Below are 19,161 nucleotides of genomic sequence, written 5' to 3' on the forward strand. Positions count from 1 at the left end.
ATGGGTTTCTTTCTCTAATGCTTTGATATTTCTTCAGTGCTTTCAAATAGTTCTTTTAAAAAGTTGTTATTTTCTTTAACTCAGGTTTTCTAGTTATCCTAAGTAGGAGGCTTGATCAAAACTACCTGGTCCACCATTGCCAGAAACAGAAACCTACCTTTAGAGTAAATCTTGATTTTTATTTATTTTTTTAATTGATCCTTCCCCTCCATCCCATAATAAGAGTATTTGTGAGGATTTTTTTTTAAAGATCTTTATTCATTTATTCATGAAAGACACACAGAGAGAGGCAGAGACACAGGCAGAAGGAGAAGCAGGCTCCATGCAGAGAGCCTGATGTGGGACTCGATCCTAGGACCCCAGGATCACACCCTGAGCCAAAGGCAGATGCTTAACCACTGAGCCACCCAGGCGTCCCTATTTGTGAGGATTAAATGAATTTATATAAAGTACTTAGAACAGCACATACAGAAAACACCATGTATTAGGTATTAGAATTTTCTTATAAGGATGCATATTGGCCACTAAAAGAGTGGAAGATATAAACGTAGTACACCATTTCATACATGATAATTAAGACTTCCATTTGCAAAATTAAAATGTCTGCTTCCACAATATAAAATATGAAACTTATTTTTAGTTGTGGTCATATGCAGAAAATAGAGCAACGATGATCGATTTTAAAGATTAGCAGGTTGTGAGAGTGGACAAGGGTAGTATACCGATCCCCATAGGGTGTGATTTTTTTTTTTTTTTATTTACCAGAAGACAGAATGGGATAATGATTGCTTTATAGTAAAGATTAGGCATGTCTGGAGAGAAAAGAGCATTAGCTTTCTCTAGAATTCCCGTTCTGTCTAGTTGTGACAACCAGAAGCCTCTCTGGACATTGCCAGATGTCTGCTGGTCTGTGAAATCAATTGGTTGAGAATCACTGCTTTAGTGATATTCAAATATTCAATACTCCAGTCTAGATAATCAAATCACTTAGTATTCAGTGCCCCTGAGTCCCACCTGGCTCACAAATGTAAAAACCCATTAGTGAAGACACTCTATAAACTTTATTTATTTGACAAAGAGAGCGAGTGAGCCAGCACATGAGCATGAGCAGCAGGGAGGAGGGAAAAGTGGGCTCCCTGCTGGACTTGATCACAGGATGCTGGGATCATGACCTGAGCTGAAGGCAGACACTTAACTGACTGAGCCACCTGCATGCCCTATAAATTCTTTTAAAACCTTTCTCTTCCATTAAATCTTGGTTGGCTTAGCAGTATTCTCTTAAATCTATCTTTTCTCTTTCATCTTGAAAAATGCATGCCATTTAACAGAATGAGTGGTTTTATACAACTTTGTCCTGGACTTCTCATAGGATTCAAAGGAGGATGAAGATATGAGGAATAATGGTGGTGGGGAGAAGTATTTTGATTTGAGGATTCCATTTAAAGCACTGACTGGATTATTTAGTGTCCAAACTGTTCCTTGTTTTCTAAAGACCTGTTCAAAGTCTTGTTGTTCCTGTCCTCAAAAGAAAAGACATATTGATCTAAGGAGGCCTCATCGACAGGATCTGTGCGGTCGCTGCAAAGACAAGAGATTCTCCTGTGGCAATACTTACAGCTTTAAATACATCATGTGACAGGCAGTATGAATTGTACAGGACATCCAAATTCTCCTTGTAACTTAGCTCTGACTTGGCATTGGAAAATGGATTAGGTTTTTGTACTTTTTGTAGGTTGTGTAACAGTTGTACAATGTGAATAGAATAAAATAAATGCATGTAAAATAGACTGTGAAGGTACATTAATTGTGATCCCAAGGTAAAAACATCCACGTGGCATCGGGAAATGGTAGATACTGTCACTTACAGGAAAGGAAAAATGAAGAGGAACAATAGTCATTTGACAAACTTTCATTAGCTGGGTGTTCTAAGCACTGGGAACATAGAGATGATCAGGGGAAAAGGTCCTTGCCTTCAAATATACATAATAATTACAGCAAATGCTTCAACAGCACTTATTTGCCAGGGATTGTAACTCATCATAGCTGCCATATTAAGTAGAAGCTGCTATACCCTTTCTTAACAGATGAGAGGGAGCCACAAGAGAGATCATAATGTAGTGCCAGGATCTGAACCCATGTGAACTTGGACTTGCTCCATGGCTTGAACTACATTTTTTTTTTTTTCTCAGATCCAGATGTGGTAAGTGCTGTGAAGGAAACCGTGTGCTACCATAGAATGAGCTTTTAGATAGGGTGGTTGGGATGAGGGACCATGAAGATTGAGACCTGCAGGATGGAGGGAGCGTGGAGAAAAGATGGTTTTGATTCAAGGGAAAAGCAAGAGCAAAGGCTGTGAGCAGGTAGGTGACATACTTGGTATGTTCCAGAAATAGGGGCCCCTGAGGCTAATGTGGGACAGAGATTAGAGAGGACAGGGCTCAGGTCACAGAAAGTTCTTTTGACCATGATCAAGCATATGGCAGCCCATGAAGGAGTTTCAACAAGACAATGACATTAGATTCTTACTTTTAAAAAACTCACTCGGTCAGGGGAAGACCAGGCAAAGTGGAAGGTGGGAGATGAGAATGGACAAGCAAAATGATGGCTCCGACAGGGTGATGGCTGTGGAAATGGAGAGAGGTCCATCAATTCAAGGTAATGTTGGAATTATACAGATTGGAAGTGGATGATGCAGAAATAAATGACTTTTAGATTTCTACTTTGAGCTGTGGGGCAGATGAAATTGAGAGGTATACCATTTAGAAACATATTCTGGAGTCAGATTACCTAACTTCAAATTGGGTGTGGTAGATGTCTGTGGGCAAATTACAGGCACACCTTAAAGCCATTGCAGGTTCAATTTCAGACCACTACAATAAAGCAAGTATATCAGTAAAGTGAGTCAAGTGAATTTTTGGTCTTCAATACACATAAAAGTTATATTTATGTATTCTATATATTATATATTGTATATATAGTTATATATTTACTATTCTATATATTTTGTGGTCTAATAAGTGTGCAATAGCAATATTACTAAAAATACACATGCTTAATTCAAAAATATTCTATTGCTAAAAAATACTAAACATAATCTGAGCTTCCAGCAAGTTGTAAGTTTTGCTAGTGGAAGGTCTTGGCTTGATGTTGATGGTTGCTGACTGATCAGGGTGGTGTTTGCCTACTGACTGGGGTGGCTGTGGCAATTACTTATTCTTATTTCAAGGCCACAAGAAGTTTGCCTCATTCATTAACTCTTCCTTTCATGAATGATTTCTCTGTAATGTGTGATGCTGTTTGATAGCCTTTTACCCACAGTGGAAATTCTTTCAAAATTGGGGTCCATCTTTTCAAACTATACAGCTGTTTTATCAAGTTGATGAAATATTCTAAATTCTTTGTTGTCATTTCACCCATCTTCATAACATCTTCACCAAGAGTAGATTCCATTGCAAGAAACCACTTTCATTGCTCATCCATGGGAAGCAACTCTTTATCTGTCCAAGATTTATCATGAGATTATAACAATTCAGTCACATCCTCAGACTTTGAATTCTAGTTCTCTTATTATTTCTACCACATCTGCAGCTTCTTCCTCCATTGAAGTCTCGAACCCTCCCTAAGTCATCCAGGAGGGTTGGAACCAACTTCTTCTAAACTCCTAGTAATGTTGGTATCTTCTCATGAATTACGAATGTTCCTTTTTAAAAAATTTTTTTTAATTTTTCTAAAGACTTTTATTTATTTGACAGAGAAGGAGAAAGGGAGAGAGCATAATAAGCGGGGGGAGCAGCCAAGAGAGTAGGAGAAGCAGGCTCTCTGCTGAGCAGGGAGTCTGATGTGGGGCTCAATCTTAGGAACCTGGAATTCTGACCTGAGCCGAAGGCAGATGCTTAACTGACTGAACCACCCAAGTGCTCCAAATGTTCTTCTTGTTTGTTTTAAAAGATTTTATTTGAGAAAGTGAGAGAGAGTGTGAGTGTCTGTGAGGGCTGGGGAAGGAGCAGAGGGAGTGGGGCAGATTCCATGCTGAGCATGGAGCCTGATATAGGGTTTAATCCTATGACCCTGAGATCATCACCTGAGCCAAAATTAAGAGTTGAATGCTTAACTCACTGAACCACCCAGACACTCCTTGAATCACAAATGTTCTTAATGGCATCTAGAATGGTGAATCTTTTTCAGAAGTTTTTGTTTCCCCAGACCAATCAGAAGAGTCATAGTCTATGAAAGCTATAGCAGTTTGAAGTGTATTTCTGAAATAATACTTGAATATCAAAATCGTATTCCTTGAGCTATGGACTATAGAATGAATTATATGTTTACAGGAATGAAAAGAACATTAATCTCATTGTATGTGTCCATTAGAGCTCTTGGGTGACCAGGTACATGGTCAGTCAGTAATGTTTTGAAAAGAGTCTTTTTTTGTGAGCAGTAGGTCTCAATAATGGATTTGAAATATTCAATGAAACGTGTTATGAAAACATGCTGTTATCCAGGCTTGGTTGTTCCATTTATAGAGCACAGGCAGAGTAAATTTAGCATAATTAAGGATCCTAGAATTTTCAGAACGATAAAGGAGCATTGCTTTCAATTTAGTCACCAGTTGCATTAGGTTCTAACAAAAGAAACTATGAAGCTTTGAAGCCAGGCATTGACTTCTCTCTAGCCGTGAAGGTCCTCAAAGACCTCACCTTCCAAAAGAAGGCTGTTTTGTCTACATTGAAAATCAGTTGTTTAGTGTAGCCACCTTCACGAATTATTTTAGGCAGATCTTCTGGATAAGTTGCTGCAGCTTCTGCACCAGTGCTTATAGCTTCACCTTGCACTTCTATGTTATGGAGATGGCTTCTTCCCTCAAACCTTGTGAACCCACCTCTGCTCCTTTTGAACTTGTGTAGCTTCCTCCCTTCTCTCTGCTTTCATAGAATTACAGAGAGTTAGAACCTTGCTCTGGAGTAGGCTTTGGATTAAAGGGATGTTGTGGCTGGTTTGATCTTCCTCTATCCAGACCACTCAACCTTTCTCCATATCAGCAACAGGCTATTTTACTTTATCATTTATGTGTTCACTGGAGCAGCACTTTCAATTGCTTTCAAGAACCCTTCCTTTGGACTCACAACTTGGCTACCTGTTTGACATAAGAGACCTAGCTTTTGGCCTGTCTCAGCTTTTGACATGCCTTCCTCACTGAACTTAAAGATGTACAACTCTTCACTTGAACATTGAGAGGCCATTGTAGGTTTATTCACTGGCTTAACTTCAATATTGTTATGTCTCAAGCAATGGGAGGCCTGAGGAGAGGGAGAGAGATGGGGGGAATGGCTGGTTGGTGGTACAGTCAGAATACATACATTTGCTGATTAAGTTTTTCATTTTATATGAGCTCAGTCTGAGGCACCCCAAAACAATTATGATAGTAACATGAAAGATAGCTGATCACAGATCATAACAAATACATTAAGGAAAAGGCAGAAATATTATGAGAATCACTAAAATGTGACACAGACACAAAGTGAGTAAATGCTACTGGGGAAAAATGGTGACGATAGACTTGCTTGACCTAGAGTTGCCACAAACCTTCAAAGTGCAATAAAATGAAGCATAGCAAAACAAGATATGCTTCTACTTAACTTCCCACATCTCAATTATGGTAGTTCCATTCTCCCATTGATATGGGCCAATGTACCTGTTGTTGGTGGCGAGGACCAAATGAGCTGATATGTTATGCATTGAAGATCATAACTAGCATTGTGAGGACTCAGTAAACTGAGCTGTCCTTACTTTGGTGGAGCTATATAGTAGATGTATTTAGGTGGCAGAGAGTTTCAACATACTAGATTTGAAATATTTGAGACATCCAAATGGACATGTCATGTAGGCTATTGAGTATATGAATTTGGAATTTAGGAGGGCTATCAGAGCTGTGTGTGTGAGAGAGATTTGGAGATTAAAAAAGTACATAGTTTTTAAAGCCTTGGGTCTGGATGGGACCACCTGGAAGGAAAGCACAGCACTGGCTCTGGGGCACACCAACATTTGGAGCAATGATTCTAAAACTTTCATGTCCCTGGAGTTATCTGGTGATCATATTAATTGCAGATTATGATCCAGTAGGTTTGGGGTCTGAGTCTGCCAATCAAACTCCCATGTGCTATCAATGCTGCTGGTCTTCTGGATCACACTTTGAGTAGAAAGAGATTAGAGATCAGGTAAAATAGGAGGTCAAGAGGGTCACAAAAGTAAAGCTAAAACAGTATTTCAAGGTCAACTGAGTCAATTCCTGTGGTAAGTGAAAACGATGCAGATAGACACGTCTGCTAGAATGGTGACAGGAAGGTTACTGATGATCTTGAATGAAGTTTTCCATGGAATGGTGGGGATAGAAGCTGCAGTAGAGAAAGTCAAGACAGTGAATAGAGATAGTTTGCTAGAAGTTTTGCCATTAAAAAGTAGAGAAATTAGTGGTAGCCAGAATTGCATTTGGGGGAAAGGTGAGAGATTGAGTAAGTTTGTATATTAGTGGGGAAAAAAATGGAGAGAACTTGATGGTACAGTTGGTAGAGGACATGCCTACAGGAGCAAAGCCCTTGGAAAGGGAGAAGAGCTGAAATCTGGAGCATTAGGCCTGAATGGAAACCATATTTATTGTAAAAAGATGGAACACCTAGAACATGGGGCTAAAGATAGGTTTATAGATTTGAGGGCAGAGATGAGACCCTCTGTGTTATGTACTCAATGCATTATGAAGCAAAGGCATTAGCTGACACAGATAGGAAGGGAGAGGGGTGGGAAGCTGAAAAGGAAAAGCAAGGTATGAAGTAAAGTCCTGGGAATTTGACATTATCATGGAAGTGTAATTGTACTGTAGGGTTGTCAGATAGCATTGGGAGCTCATTCTGAGACTTAGTGCTGTTTGAATTATGCTTGGTTGCCATTGTGTTCTAGTAACATCACACATAAGGGATTCTGTTGTAGGTGTGGGATGTGGAGATCTTAGTTTTAACCAGTTTTGTAAGACAGGTGTAAGATGTTTGAGAATGTCAGCAAGGGAGTGACTATAGTCCTTGGAATTTAAACTGGTTCAGCAGAGGAGTAAAGGCAGGGGATAGGTAGTGGGAAACGTAGTGAGATTTACAGATTGTTACTTGTGATAGGAGAAGAATTATAAGAGCAGGTGGGAGCTAGAGTGAAAGGGAACTGGAAGCATTCCTGAGTAGGATGCTGAAGGTGAGTTGCAGCTGGTACACTTGCACCTGCTGGTAGGGTTTTGATATAGCCGTGAAATCAGGTGGTCAAGGTAGAGTAGAGGGGTGAAGACCCCTGGATGTAAGAACGCTAAAACCAAGAGGAAAAGGTTTTGTGTGGGTCATGCATGAGGATGTTTGTGGTCCCTGAGAACAGCATCAGAGGTTGGGGTAAAGAAGAAGGCAATGAGCAATAAGCTGTAGTCTATTCAGTGAAGTGAGGGTGTGAAAAGGAGGGTTTTAGATAAGTTCTCAACCAGAGCTGCCACTTAAAGTCATAGGGCAAGCTTTATAAATTCTAAGGCAGGTCTCTCCACTCAGCATTTCATTTAAGGGATCTGGGGTGGGGGTGGGGGGCCTGTGCCTGTGAATCTTTCAAGTTTTCTTAATGGTCCTAATGTACAGGTAAGGTTCACAACCACTCCTGTGAGTGATGGTGATGGGCTTGAGGAGGGCTGACTAGAACAGTTGGGTGGCATGAATTTCTGTCACTGGGCTTTTTGAAATAGAAATGAGAAAAAGATTGGAAATAGAGGTAAGCAAAGGGGAGTTTTCTCAGCCTCATGGCTCAGGAACTTCTAGAAGTTCCTGTCGGTGGCTAAAGTTCTTGGAACCTGAATCAGTGTACAGTGTTAGAGCAAGAGATTACTGTTAAAATCAGGGTCTGGGCTGGAAGCGATGGTGACAGAGAAGGAAGCATCTGCTGGGAAACTGTAAGTAGACTGCAGTGAATTTTAGCCACTCACTTCCGGTGACCTCAAATACAAAGTCACCAAATGATGACAGATTTGAGGTTGAATCATTACACAAACAGCCTACATCAAACAACAATTGGTTATGTACTGTAGAATGAATGAATTTGAATTAAATGTTTCTCAAGATGGGATAGTTGTTAAATTACTGATTTGGTAGACCCTGCTCTGGATTTCACTGAGGGGATCTTCATTTTTGTCATACACCCCTGGTGATTCTTAGGTTTGAGAATCAGCTCGGTAACAGATTTCAACCCTTAAACAGCCCTGGAATTTGAGCACACTTCAGTCCAATTAAATCAATCTCCAGAGCAGTGGAGCCTGAGTACTGGCTTTTCAAATTTCCCTACACGATGTAATGTGCAACTAAGGTTTCAAATTCATTTTCCTTACACACTGATTCTTACAAGGAAGACAGGTGCATATTCTAAATTTTTCCTCAGGGGTTTAAAATACCATCTATGTGACTTTGGTCCAGACTTCTCAACAACATACTCACATATCCACCCATTTGCTCACCATCTGGTCTTGGATGCGTAATTAAGGTATCTCATAGATAATATGTCTGAAAATTAAATCTCGATTTCCATCTCTCAAACATGTACTTCTTTATCTCAGTGAATGGCAATTCTATTCTCCCGTTGGTCTAGGCCAAACTTTGGAGTCTCACGTTTCACATATTATCATCAAGTCCTATTAGCTCTCCCTCTGGAATATTCCAGAATATACCAACTTGTAATCATCTCTATTGCAACTACCCCAGCCCAAGCGTTCATTACATATTGACTGCACTATTATAATAGCCTTCTAGCTGTTTTTAAAAAATCTTTAAATAATCTTTATTGAGTGAAAACTTGACAATAATACATTTCTTGCAAATTGGAGATGCTTAGTTCCAAGAAAGAATTTTCTTTTTTTTTAAGATTTTATTTATTTATTCATGAGAGAAAGGAGAGGGAGGCAGAGACATAGGCAAAGGGAGAAGCAATCTAAAAAAAATCAAGGACTTCCTCAATGTGCTTGTGTCTACTAATTCAGTCATTCATTACTGTGTCCAGCAATTCTCAAAGTACTTTTGTGTTTATGATTCAGTCTTATGTAACATAAGGACTACTGTGAACTATAATTTTTATGTTAACAAGTGTTGTTGAATAAGTAATTGTGTGAAGATGGAGAGTCACTGAAATTCTTTGGACTCAGTTTCTTCATCAAACTATGCTTCTATGATTTGGATTTAGTTGTTCAATTATAAAATTCAGATGATGACAATCATTTCTTAGTTCTCTGAGAGGGAAATTTAGTTTAGTAGATGGAATTTTCTCTTTTAAGATATTTTTTTCCCTTGAGATTTTCTCAACTTTGGAAGTTATTGATAGAAAAGCTCAGAGTTGATCATGCTTTCTTTTGACAGCTTTTTTTTTTTTGACAGCTTTTTTTAAATGGACATTTATGGTTGCAATTCTGATTTTATATTCTTTACCTATAATTACTCATAATTTCTTGCACAGGTTTTCCTATTTTGTAGTAGTATTTCATGATTTTTTAAATAATTTACTAATGTGCAATCATTTAAGCTGGTCTGAAGTTTTTGTTTTATTTTGTTTTAAAGATTTCTTTTTTTTTTTTGTTTTAAAGATTTTATTTATTCAGGGGCACCTGGGTGGCTCAGTGGCCGAGCACCTGTCTTTGGCTCAGGTCATGATCCTGGGTTCACAGGATCAAGTCCCACATCAGGCTCCCTGCAGGGAGCCTCCTTCTCCCTCTGCCTATTTCTTTGCCTCTGTCTTTGTCTCTCATGAATAAATAAATAAAATCTTTAAAACAAATAAATAAGAATAAGAGATTTTATTTATTCATTTGACACACACAAAGAGAAAGAGAGTGAGCGCATAAGCAGGGGGAGCAGGAGAGTAGACAAGCTTCCTGCTGATCAGGGAGTTCAGTGCGGGACTCCATCCCAGGACCCCAAGGCAGATGCTCAACCTACTGAGCCAGCCAGGTGCCCCTAGTTTGAAGTTTCTAAAGTTTGTGCTACCTCAAATACTTTGTGATATACCTTGATTATATATATATATATATATATATAAAGTTTAGAACACTTTACTAAACATTTCTAGGGCATAAGTAGGAAAGAGACATTGTTTTTCTGCCTTCAAAGAATTTACATTTTAATTGTAACAGTTTTAATTCAGTTTACTAATTCATGAAATATATCTGGAAAATTTGTCAGACTTGGGCATGGATGAAAGTGATTAATGGGTTTTCTTCAAAGGAACGCTGAATGTCTAGGGACTCTGAAAGGTTTATCTGGTTCTAAATGAGTGTACAGTTTGGATCATCTTTGATTGACAAGGCTATTTTACAACTCTGTAGGGATAAAAGTTAAATTGTACAAAACTAAGAACATTGCAAACGTTTTTTACCTATAACACTGCAAATGATTCCTATTCTCAGCAATACAAATGGATTTTGTCCAGGAGAAAATCTAAATCTTTAGAAGTCAAATTCTATTATGAATTGGTTTTCACTTCTTTCTGATTTCCTCATTATTTAATAAAGAAATGAAAAAAAGAATCATTGGGAGAGAGATGCTAACAGGAAGCAGACAGTAAGGGGCATTTCTTTCTTTTTCCTCCAGCTTTGCAGTCTCCCCAACAGCAGCAATGTCAGAGCCTCACATATAGCCATTGTCAAAGCTGGTATGTGGTTTGCAAAATACAAGCATCAGCTTCACAAAGCAGAATAGAGACAGATAGTCCCAGGTTCGGAGCAAAGAGACAATAACTTAACAATTGGCACTCCCATGTTTGAAAAAGGAATCGCCATCCCCCAAGTTGCTCATCTTAGAAACCTAGTAACTAGTTGTTCTTAGGGCTTCTCTCCCCTTATATTAAAAAAAAAAAAAAAACAAAAAAAAAACCTCTATCTGCGTTATATAAGTAGATAAAAATTCTAAACCATAATTTCCAAAATGATAAAAATCATGATTCTTATGTAAATATAAAAAGAACATGAATCAAAATGTTTTTTTTTTTAAAGATTTACTTGTGGGGGAAGAGGGAAAGAGAATCTCAAGCTGACTTCCCACTGAGTGTAGAGCCCAGTATAGGACTCAAACTCACAACCCTGAGATCAGCACCTGAGCCAAAACCTAGAGCCCAATGGTTAACTGACTATATCATCCAGGTGCTTCTCACTGGTCTTTCTGCTCCTGCCCTTCTGTGTATTTTCTGCACACAGCAGCCAGTGATCGTTTTTTTAAAATTTGCTTTTATTGTGGTGAAGCATATGCAACATGAAATTTATCATTTCTAAACGCTAAATTCAGCAGCATTAAGTACATTCACAATGTTGTACAACGATCACCACTGTCTATTTCCAGAGCTTTTTCATCAAACAGAATGATCCTTTTATGACAGACGCATGTCACTGCTCTGCCCCCAAACATCCAGTGACTTTCTGCTTCAGTTAGCAAAGGACCAAGTCCTTCCTGACTCACCTAACCCTTTCTGCTGTCCTCTCTGACCACTCTCCTCTTCATTCATTTCACTCCTGTCACTGGCTTCCTTGCCATCCCTTAAACAAAAGGATCATGGTCTTGCTTCAGGATCTTTGCATTTTTTTTTTCCTTTGTTGGAATGCTCTTTCTCCTGGCAACTCTTATTGTGTCTTCAGTTCATTGAGACCTCTGCTCAAGTCTCTCCTTATTTGAAGGGCTTCTCTGACTCCCTTCTGAAGTAGCATCAAACCCCAGTTACTCTCTGTCCTTGTTTCGTTTATGGCATGCAGCATCACCTGACACAGACATACAAGTACATCTTCCTTGAATAGAAAGATAACTGTAGTTTCCCCTGAAACAGTTGCCTAGCTCACAGTGGACACAATAAATAGTAAACGTAGGAAAAAACTCAGCTCATAAGTAGTCAAATGTTAATAATCCTAAGTAAATATATCAAAAACTTAAAACACTCAGCCTTTTTTTTTTTTTTTTTTTAGTTTATTTATTTGTTCGTGAGAGACCTACAGAGAGAGGCAGAGACATAGGCAGAGGGAGAAGCAGGCTCCCTGCAAGGAGCCTGATGTGGAACTCGATCCTGGAACCCCAGGGTTACGTCCTGAATCAAAGGCAGACACTCAACCACTGAGCCACCCAGGTCCCCAAAACACCAGCTTTATGGAGATATAATTAACATAGCATAAATTCACTTGTGGACACTATGTTCAGGCAGGTATTTGGAAGCTAAGCTATTGATGCAAGCAGCAGGAGGTACTCCTGTTTCTATGATTCTACAATTCACTGAAAAGATCAGTGTTAGGATTTGGAACCAGAAGTACTTAAGACTGTCTTCTGTGAATGTTTACGTATGCATGCATGCATGCACGTGTGTGTGTGTGTGTGTGTGTGTATGTGTGTGTGTTGGCCAATGGTTACAAGCATCTTTATTCACAGCTGCACTAACACATTTTCTTAGTGTCCTCACCTATGAATGGGAATAATATGTGCATATGTCTCTAAAACATATGGTGCTCTTTCTAAAACTCTATTTGGAGACCATAATTTTAATCAGTTTAAGTCCAAGTTACAGTGCACCTATATAAATTGCTTTTTTTTAATGCCAGTGGATAAAATGTGTATATTTTGGTGCCAGAAAGCACTGAGATATGAGGAGGCATTTCTTTTATCACAAAAGAATCTGTTAAATATCTACCCTCTCTTTTGGGTGGCTATCTCAACTCCTCATCTCCTCCCCATTTCTCTCTGTCCCTGGGGAGGTGAAAATGCTCTAGTAATAGAGGCACAACACATTACCCAGGGAGATTTGACTATAAGTCTGTCATTTTTACTAGGCTCAGCTGGGGTGGGGCTGTAGCTTTAAGGCACCTTTCTCCTAACAGTTTTCCTCACCTATAGTCAGAGAAGAGGAGGTGAAGAAATAGAGGAAAAGTAGAAAATTTCCACATTTTAGCAAATTTCTATTGTTTTATAAAATTAAGAAAAAACACTACCACTACGTTTTATGACTATAGATTACAATGTACTATTGAAATCCCCTCTTAATTTAAATTTTAATTCCAGTGTAAACACAGTGTTATGTTCATTTAAGTTACACAATATAGTGATTCAGCAATTCTATATGTTAGTCAGTGATCATCAAAATAACTGTACTCTTAATCCACTTCACCCATCCCCCCTCCTCTGGTTTGTTCTCTATAGGTAAGAGTCTGTTTTTTAGTTTGCCTATTTTTTCCTTTGTTCATTTGTTTCTTAAATTACACATATGCATGAAATTACATGGTGTTTGTCTTGCTCTGAGTGGCTTATTTTGCTTAGCATTGTACTCTCTAGATCTATCCACGTCATTGCGAATAGCAAGATTTCATCCTTTTTTATGGCTGGATAATATTCCATTGTATATATATACTATATCTTTATTCATTCATCAGTCTATGGACACTTGGGCTGCTTCCATAGTTTGGGTATTGTGGATAATGCTGCTATAAACAGTCGGGTATGTGTGACCCTTTGAATTAGTATTTTTTTTTTTTTTGGTAGATACCCAGTAGTGTAACTGCTAGATCATAGGGTAGTCCTATTTTTAACTTTTTGAGGAACTTCCATACTGTTTTCTAGAGTGGCTGCTCCAGTTTGCATTCCTATCAACAGTGCAAGAGGGTTCCTTTTTCTCCACGTTCTCACCAACACTTGCTGTTTCTTGTATTTTAGATCTTAGCTATTCTAGCAGATGTGATGTTATCTATCTTTTTAAAAATATTGTTGATGTAATATCTCCTTGTAGTTTTAGTTGTATTTGCCTGACGATTAGTGATGTTGAGCATATTTTTGTGTGTCTGCTGACCGTGTGTCTTCTTTTAAAAAATGTCTATTCATGTCCTCTGCTCATTTTTTAATTGGAGTATTTATTTTTGGGGGTGTTGAGTTTTATCACTTCTTTATACATTTTGGATACTAACCTTTTATTGGATATGTTGTTTGTAAATACGTTCTCCCATTCAGTAGGTTACCTTTTAGTTTTGTTGATTCTTTCACTGTGTAAAAGCTTTGTGTGTGTGTGTGTGTGTGTGTGTGTGTGTGTGTAAAAGCTTTTTATTTTGATGTAGTCCCCATAGTTTTTTTGCTTTTGTTTCCCTTGCCTCAGGAGACATATCTAGAAAGAAGTTGCTATGGCCAATGTAAAAGAGATTACTTCTTGTGTTCTCCTTTAGGATTTTGATGTTTTCATGTCTCACATTTAGTTCTTTAATCCATTTTGAGTCTATTTTTGTGTTTGATGTAAGACAGTGGTCCAGTTTCATTGTTTTGCATGTTGCTGTCCAGTTTTCCTAACATTAATTTTTGAAGAAACTGTCTTTTTCCCAATGGATACTCTTTCCTCCTTTGTTGATGATTAATTGACCATATAGTTGTGGACTCATTTTGGTGTTTTCAATTTCATTGATCTATATGTGTCTATTTTTTATGCCAGTACTGTACTGTTTGCTCATTGCAGAGTTTTAATAACTTAAAAGTTTGTAATGGTAATGCCTCTGGCTTTGCTTTTCTTTTTCAAGGTTGCTTTGACTATTCAGTCTTTGTTTTAAACTCTATTTTGTCTGATATAAGTACAGCTACCCAGGCTGGGTTTTTCCTGCTTCTTTTTGCATTCAATATCTTTTTCCACCTCTTCATATTGAGCTTGTATTTGTCTTTAGGTCTTAAGTGAGTGTCTTGTAGGCAGCATATACATTGATCTTGGTTTTTCATCCATTCCATAATTTTATGTCTTACAATTGTAACATTCAGATCTACATTTAAAGTAATTATTGATAGGTCTGTTCTTATTACCATTTGATTAAATGTTTTCTGGTTGTTTTATAGTTCTTCTCTTTTCCTTTCTTTGTGATTCATCACTTTTAGTGTTATGCTTGGTTTTCCTTTATTTTTTGTGTATCAGTTGTAGGTTTTGGTTTGTGGTTACCACAAGATTCACATATAACACCATCTAGGAGTTGGAGGAAAGAATATCCATTGGGAAAAAGACAGTTTCTTCAAAAATTAGTGTTGGGAAAACTGGATAGAAAACACTTCTAAGTATTTAGTAGTCTGTATTAGGTTGATGGTCAGTTAAGTTATAATTCATATAAAGAACTTTATTTTTACTCCCTCACCCTCCATGTTTTATGTAAATATTATTGTTTGTTACTTTTTTTATTTTGTGGATCTCCTTAACTAATTTTATAGATATAACTGATTTTACTACTTTTATAACTGCCTTTATAAGTGATTGCTCTACTACCTTTATTGTATGTTTGCTTTTACTTATGAAATTTGTCCTTTCATAATTTTATTATTTCTGATTATGGCCTTTTCCAATTAACGAATTCTTGGAAGGCCAATTTAGTGGTGATGAAGAACTCCTTTAAATTTGTCTGAGAAAGGGATCCCTGGGTGGCGCAGCGGTTTGGCGCCTGCCTTTGGCCCAGGGCGTGATCCTGGAGACCCGGGATCGAAACCCACGTCGGGCTCCCGGTACATGGAGCCTGCTTCTCCCTCTGCCTGTGTCTCTGCCTCTCTCTCTCTCACTGTGTGCCTATCATAAGTAAAAATAAAAAAATTAAAAAAATTTAAAAAAAAATTTGTCTGAGAAATTAATTTCTTTTTTACTTCTGAATGATAATTTTGCTGGGTAGTGTATTCTTGGTTGCAGGTTTTTCCCTTTGAGCTCTTTGATCTATCATGTCACTTTCTTCTGGCCTGCAAGTTTCTGCTGAAAAATTAACTCATAGCTTTATGGGACTTTCCTCCTGTGTAACTAGTTGCTTTTGCTGCCTTTAAGATTCTCTGTCTCAGTTTAATTGTTGGCATTTTAATTAGTATGTGTGATGTTTTGGATTTACTTAGGTTCACCTTGTTTCGAGCTCTCTATGCTTCCTGAGCCTGAATATCTGTTTCTTTCCCCAAGTTTGGGAATTTTTCGGCTATTATTCCTTCAAACATGTTTTCTGTCTATTCCTCCTTCCCTTCTTCTGGGACTCCTATAATGGTGAATGTTCATTTGAGGCTGTTCAGGAAATTTTTTAGCCTATACTCATTTTTTAAAATATTTTTTTCTTTTTGCTATTTAGCCGAGGTGCTCCCCATTACCCTGTCTTTCAGGTTACTGATTTTTCTGCATTCTTAAATCTGTTGATTCCCTCCAGTGTAATTTTCATCAGTTATTGTAGTCTTCAACTTTGATTGATTCTTGTTTATATTTTCTCTTTGAAGTTCTGAGTTATTTCACTCTTCTCCCTAGTTTTGTGAGCATCTTTGTGACCATGACTTAGAACTCTTATCAGCTAGATTAATTTCTCCTTCTCATTTAGTTCTTTTTTTGAAGTTTTGTCTTGTTCTTTGATTTGAGCATATTCTTCTGTCTCATTTTGCTTGATTTTCTTTGTTTCTATGAATTAGGTGGAACAGGTACTTCTCTAAAACTGTGGTCTTGTAATATGGTTGTCTTCTGTGTAGACTGAGATGGCGATTTTGGTTGGCTGGCTGGGGTTGTTACTGGTGTTGCCTGGAGTTCCTGGGACACTCTGTGCTGGGGCTGCCCTGTGGGGATGGCCTAAGCTGAAGTTGGGGCAGACTAGGCAGTCCTGGGGCTCTTTGCACAGAGTGCCCTGGCAGGACAGCTGAAGCTGAGGTGGGTTCAAGCCAGAGTGTCTTGGACATTCCACACAACAGATGGCTAATATCAAGGCAGAGTTCATGCTGAGGGTCCTAAGGCACTCCATACAGAGGGTGCTCTGGTAGGGCAGCTAGAGCTGAAGGGATGGACAGAGTGTCCTGGGGCTCTCTATACTGGGGTAAACTGGTGGGGTGGCTGGAGCCAAAGTAGGGTCTGGATAGTGGTCCTTGGCTTCCCTGTGCATGGGTTACCCTGGTGAGTTGTCTGGAGCCAACACAGGTGTGGGCTGGGAGATTTGGGAGTACTGTGCACTGGGGTTACCAAGTCATCTGGAGCCCAAGTGATGCAGTCTTGGAATGTTCCAGGGTGCTTTGTGCCTATGCCACTTTGGCAGGATGATTGGAGCTATAGGGAATATTGACCAGAGGTGTCCTGGTGTGTGCTGTGCTGAGGCCATCTTGGTGGAATGGCTGGGTCTGGTGAGGGCTAGGGGCCTAGGAATCCCTGAGGAGGCAGACCAGATATGTTGCCCAGACCCTTCTCCCATTTGTGCTATCAATTTAGCACAATGTAGGGGGAGCTTAAACCATGGTACTTGCCAGCCCCTCTGACCAGGACAGATGACCAGCAGCTCTCCATGACATTTAGGAGGGTTCTAGAACTGGTTCTTCTATATTTAAGTAGTACATTTAAACCATGGCTTTTTTTTCTGTGTCTCAGGTTAGATGAATCTGCTCATGGTCCCTCATTATTATCCCTCCCTACTGCAATTCACAGTATTGTGTGGGGTTTTTTTTCATTACTATGTCTCCATTTCTCTTGCTGTTCATTCTGTATGTGGTCTCTCTATCTTTTGTTGTGCAGAAGCTGTTCAGTCAGCCCTCAGGTCTTTTTCAGGAAGAATTGCTTTACATATAGGTGTAGATTTGATGTGTTTATGGAGGGAAATGAACTCAGGGTGTTCTGTATCACTATCTTGGGCCAGAACCCTGATTTCACTTCTTCTGTCTTATAACCTCCATATCAGCTTTAAAAGTGATTAACATACAACTCTTACCATATAATTGCTTTTCTTAGTGAAGATTTTTCCTTTCACAATTTTCTTGCTTTTAGTCATGGCTTTTTCTTTTCTACTTAAAGATGTCCCTTTAACATTTCTTGCAAGGTAATGAACTTCTTTTAACTTTTGTTTGTCTTTATCTCTCCTTCAGTTCTGAATGATAAACTCACCAGGTAGAGTATTATTGATTGTAGGTTTTTTCCTTCCAGCACTTTGAATATATTATGCTGCTAGTTTCTGGCCTGCAAAGTTTCTGTTGAAAAATCAGTGTATAGCCATATAGGGTTTCCCTTGTATGTAACTAGTTTGTTTGTTTCTGCTTTCATGAGTCTCATTTTGTTTACTTTTTGAACATTTTAGTTACTATCTGTCTTGGGTAGATCTCCTTGGGTTAATCTTGTTTGGGCTCTCTCTGCTTCCTGCACCTGGATTTCCCAGGTTAGAGAGGTTTTGAATTATTATTTCTTCAAATAAAATTTCTATCCCTTTCTTTCTTCTCCTAATAGGACCCTCTAGAACAAGAGTTCATAAGCTTGATATTGTATAACAGGCCTATCCTCATTTTTTAAAAGTGTTTTTTAATGAATATATTCAAACATTGACAGTACTTTACAGTAAACACTCATATATCCACCACATACACTCTATCTTTAGCATTTTACTAGATTTTTCAGTCTAGTCATGTATCCATTCTCCTGTCCATCCTTCATTCCATTTTAGTTTTTTGAAACATTTCAAAGTAAATTGCGGACAATAACAATTCATCCTAAATACTTCAGTATGCAAATCATTAGGTCAATAGTTTGTTTACAGTTATTTTTCTATTGACATACAATTTAGATGTGATGTACTGAACATATGCACACACATATTTTTAGTGTATGTTCACTGTATTTTAGTAAATGCCTACATAAATAACCCATGTAACCCAAATTCCTATTGAGATATAGAACATTAACAATATCATCAACATTTCTATTACTAAAGTATAGTTGACATATCATGTTACATTAATTTCAGGTATACACTATAATGATTCAACATTTCTATAATTTCTCTGCTGATCATGATAAATAGGTCACCATCTGCCACTGTACAATGTTATTATCATGTTATTGACTATTATGATATTATTTCCTACATTGTATTTTTTTACCTCCAGGGTTTATTTATTTTATAATACAAGTATGTACCTCTTAATCCCCTTTGTCTATTTTACCTATCTCTGCCCCCACCTCTCCTCTGGCAATCATCAGTTTATTCTTTGTACTTAAGTCCATTTGCTATTCTGACTGGTGTGAGATGATGTCTCATTATGGTTTTTGATTTGCATTTCCCTGATGATTAGTGATGTTTAGCATCTTTTCATTGGACTGTTGATCATCTGTATTTCTTTGAAAAACAGTATATGCATGTTCTCTGACCATTTTCAA

General features: G+C 38.2%; 1 protein-coding gene across 5 annotated transcripts in view; it reads left to right on the plus strand.

The window, feature by feature from the left end:
- ZAR1L (zygote arrest 1 like) overlaps window positions 1–19,161 on the plus strand; it is an 89,474-nt gene that overhangs the window by 7,469 nt on the left and 62,844 nt on the right. For 2 of the 5 annotated variants that reach the window (XM_072795543.1, XM_072795542.1), the window contains one exon: window positions 1,370–1,787. The exons of 2 other annotated variants lie outside the window; for them this stretch is intronic. In XM_072795543.1, coding sequence (XP_072651644.1) covers window positions 1,370–1,636 — 267 coding nt within the window. In that variant the 3' untranslated portion in view covers window positions 1,637–1,787. Of the gene's footprint in view, window positions 1–1,369; window positions 1,788–19,161 lie in introns of those variants that run through there. One more of the 5 variants, XM_072795544.1, reaches the window with a different exon arrangement.

The sequence above is a fragment of the Canis lupus genome, chromosome 24 (assembly GCF_048164855.1).
Source record: "Canis lupus baileyi chromosome 24, mCanLup2.hap1, whole genome shotgun sequence".
Lineage (NCBI taxonomy): Eukaryota > Metazoa > Chordata > Mammalia > Carnivora > Canidae > Canis > Canis lupus.